The sequence below is a fragment of the Bubalus kerabau genome, chromosome 17 (genome assembly GCF_029407905.1).
Source record: "Bubalus kerabau isolate K-KA32 ecotype Philippines breed swamp buffalo chromosome 17, PCC_UOA_SB_1v2, whole genome shotgun sequence".
NCBI classification, from domain to species: Eukaryota; Metazoa; Chordata; class Mammalia; order Artiodactyla; family Bovidae; genus Bubalus; species Bubalus kerabau.
Window position 1 is genome coordinate 68,105,615 of NC_073640.1, and position 4,261 is coordinate 68,109,875.

General features: G+C 41.0%; 1 protein-coding gene across 1 annotated transcript; it reads left to right on the forward strand.

Annotated features, from left to right (window-relative positions):
- The first annotated feature begins 3,122 nt into the window (after window positions 1-3,122).
- On the forward strand, window positions 3,123-4,031 carry LOC129630981 (vomeronasal type-1 receptor 4-like). Its single transcript, XM_055551650.1, has one exon. It carries the CDS (start codon window positions 3,123-3,125, stop codon window positions 4,029-4,031), a length of 909 nt encoding a protein of 302 aa, XP_055407625.1.
- Window positions 4,032-4,261: the final 230 nt, after the last annotated feature.

Genomic DNA, 4,261 nt, shown 5'->3' on the forward strand with positions numbered 1-4,261 from the left:
TGTGACTGCTGGCTGGTATGGGAGTTCTGGTTTTAACTTCTGAGGAACTGCCATAACGTTTTCCACGAGGATGTACCAGTTTACATTCCCAACAGTGTGTAAAGTGTTTCTTTCTCTCAACCTCCTCGCCAGTGTGTTGCCTTTTGGTTTTTGGAGAACAGACAGACTAACAGGTGAGAGATGTTATCTCATTGTAATTTTGATCTGATGACTAGAGATATTGAACTCCTGTCCATGTACCTTTTAACTTTTTGCATGTCTTCTTTGGAAAAATGTCTGTTCAGGTCCTTTGCCCATTTTTGGGGGGGGGGGGCTAGTGAATAGAGGAATTTTAATACTTTTGTTTTGACATTTGTACAATAATAATATATTCTATAACTTAAAATTTTATTTTAAAAAAAATAACATATATTTCCCACCCTTGCCCCAGCTATATTTCTTATGCCTGCCATCTCTGTGGTTGATGCCACCATCTTCCTAGCATGGAAATCTGGAACCCCACTTTGACTCTTCATCCTCCCATCCAGTCTCCATGTCCTGCCCTTTCCACTTTCTGAAGCCATTCCTAGTCGATTTTTTTATACTGAGGTATACCTGATATATAACATGTTTCAAGTATACAACATAATCATTCAATATTTGTATGCGTTATGAAATCATCACTACATAAGCCTAGTTAATATCCATCACCATATACAATTACAAAAAATTCTTTTCTTGTGATGAGGATTTTAAAATCTACTTTCTCCACAACTTTCAAATATGCAAAACAGTATTATTAACTACAGTCATCCTGCTGTATATTACATCCCCCAGATTTAGTCCATCCTTTATCCCCATGTCTCTGCCATTGCTCTGGTCAAGACCACAGCTACCTCTTGCCTCATGGTCCCAGCATCTTCCCAGGTATCTCTGCCTCCCCACTCCCTGCCCACATAGTCCCAAGTTCATGCTTTTCAATGTTCTATCTGATTGTGGCACTCCCCATGCCAGTTACAATTAAATTCCAGTCCTCAGAGCTCTTCATAGTCTGCTCTTGGTGACTTCTTAAAATTCTCACTCTCTTTCAGCCATCAACCAGACCCCTTTACATTTCCTTTATACCCTTCAAAAATATCTCCCAAAAAAAAAAGAAAAAAAGATATAAAAATATCTTCCAACAACTGACTTGAAAAAAAAAAAAAGGTAACTGGAAAGCTCTAAGTTCAATCTGAGATACTGTTAAAAAACAGAAAAGTCCAGTTCTTAAAAGCATGCTTGAAGGCCTTGCTGTTAAAAAAAAAAAAATCCATCCTATTTAGCTGAGGTATATAATTGAGGAAAAACCTAATTTATGGGCTTCATCAAATGGGAACATGTCCACATAAGAGAATGGGTGTCAGTGGTTTGAAGTATAATCCTGGCGACAATAATGGAGCCCTTTGTAATATTTAAAAATATTTGTTTATTCCTTTATTTATTTTTAGCTTCACTGGGTATTCGTTGCAGGGGGCTGTCTCTTGTTGAGAGTAGAGGCTACTCTAACTGCAATGCACAGGCTTCTCTCTGGGGTGGCTTCTCTTGTTGGGGAGCTCGGGCTCTAGGGTGTGTGGGCTTCGGTAGTTCAGGCTCCCAGCTCTAGAATGTGGGCTCAGAGTTGTGGCACTCGGGCTTAGTTGCCCCAAGTCATGTGGGATCCTCCTGAACCAGGGATCAAACTCATGTCCTCTGCCTTATCAGGCAGATTCTTAACCACTAGACTACCAAGGAAGTTCCTTGGAGCACTCTTAAGGCCATGTCACAAGTGATTCCAGGGTTCCTCTGTCCATGGAATTCTTTCCAGGCAAGAGTACTGGAGTGGGTTGCCCTTTTCTCCTCCAGGGAATCTTCCTGCACCAGGGATTGAAACGGCGTCTCCTGCAGCTCCTGCACTGCAGGTGAATGCTTTGCTGGTGAGCCAAAAGTGACTACCGGGGGTAAACTCTGAGCCTTTGACCCTCCTTTGCCCATTTCAAACTGGATTATTTGGGGATCTGCCCAAATTGGATATTCTATTCACTCATTACTGGGTGTGTGGTTTGCTAATATTGTCTCCTGCTGCATAGCTGCATTTTCACGATTTCCTTTGCTCTGAGGAGGCTCTTACATGCTACACCACTCCCTTACCTTTGCTTTTGTTGTTAAATCCAAACCACTATGACTAAGACTAATGTCAGGGAGCTTACTTCTTTCCTCTGGGAATTTCATGGTTTCACATTTCACATCCAAATCTTAATCCAGTTCAGATCATTTCTGTGTGTGTTGTAAAATAGCACCCAGCTTCTTTTTCAGTTTTTGAAATTGAGATATAATTGACATAACGTTGTGTCAGTTTTATGGGTACAAAATAACGGTTCACTGTTTGCATATATTGCAGTTGATCACAGTGTGTCTAATTAAAGTCTATGATATACATAGTCACAATTTTTTTCTTCTGGTCAGAATTGTAAGGTCTAGTCTCTAAGTTTTTATCTTTAGATGTGGATTTCCAACTTCCAAACACCATTTATTAAAGAAACTATCCTTTTACAATTATGTATCCTTAGTGCCTTTGTGACTGATTAGCCAAAGGAGCATACATTTAGTTCTGTGCTGTCTATTCTGTCCCACTGATCTGTTTTATGCCTATACTATACTGTTTCTGTAAACATAGATTTGACATATATTTTGAAATGAGGAAGCTCGATGTTTTGTTCTTCTCTCACAAGATGTTTAGAGTATTTGGGAGTATTTTATGGTTGCATACAATTTTGGGATTTTTTTTTCTATTTCTGTGAATAATGACAAAAATGGTGAACTAGACCAACAATGCTGTTGAACAAAATAGATATAACCATCACTTTGTAGACCCTGCATGGAGATCGAACATCAGGATGTAAAAGTAAATACAAAGCAAAACCAAATAAAGAATGGTGAATGCTTTAACTGGTGTCTCGATTATGTTATCCTAGAAAGTCATTCTGTAGACTGTGAGACTTCTTTTTTTTTTTTAGGACAAATAAAATGTGGGAATCCTCGTCCAATGTTGGTTCTCTAAGAAGACAGCTGATGTCACCACCACCACAGCCTTCTTTCTGTTCCAGGACACTCTTGACGTCCTCTCCATGATTTTTCACAAAGATGCCCTGAGAACCACAAGTCAGGCTGCTCTGAAAATCACGTATCTTATACATATGGTGATAGGGTCCCTGGTCAATGTCATCCTTTTCTTCCACAGCATCTCTCCAGTCTTCATTGGCCACAGCCAGAGACCCACAGACATGATTCATACCCACATGGCTGTGGCCAATATCTTGGTTCTTCTGTCCCCTGGCATTCCCCACACAATGGCAGCTTTTATTCCAAGGAATCCCCTGTCCAGTCTTGGGTGTAAGTTTGTGTATTACTTACGGAAAGTGGCTCACAGCACCACCCTGTGCTCCACCTGCATCCTGAGCACCTATCAGTCTTTCACTCTCACCCCCAGGAGAGCAGAGTGGGTGATGCTCAGAGGAAGGGCCACCAAGGTCATTGGTCCTTCCTGCTGCACCTGCTGGATGCTCAGTTTCTTAATGTACATCCCTGTTCCTCTGAAAATCACTGGTCCACAGAACATGCACAACCATACTGATATGAAAGGCAAGTGGTTCTGTTCATCCTCACCTACTGAAATAGGTATGAGCTATTTGTGGTCCATCTCTGATGCCATGTTTTTTGGCGTCATGGTCTGGTCCAGTGGCTCCATGGTGCTTCTCCTGCTGAGACACCGCCAGAGGGTGCAGTATATTCACACTCCCACTGGACACCACAGATGCCCTCCAGAGACCAGAGCCACCCACACCATCCTGATGCTGGTGGTCACCTTCATCACCTTCTACTTCCTAAATTCTGTTCTGTCTTTTTATATTGCAGCCTTCTTTGATATTCGTCTATGGTTGATACAGACCTCTAATGTATTGGGTTCCTGTTTTCCCACCATTTCCCCTTTCCTCCTGCTTCTTAGAGATCCTAGAACTCCTAGGTTCTGCTCTTGACTTGTTAGAATGTATGGGTAAAGTGCTAAATATCTAGTAGTCACTTTAAATAACCATAATTATTCTGTAAGCACTCAGTATCCATTTTTTTGAGGTACAATTCACACATAACCTTGCATTAGTTTCAGAAGACAACACAAAGAATGGGCATTTATTTATGTTGCAGAATGATCATCATAAGTCTAGTACGATCCCTGCACCTTCACAGATGATACGATTTTCTTCTTGTG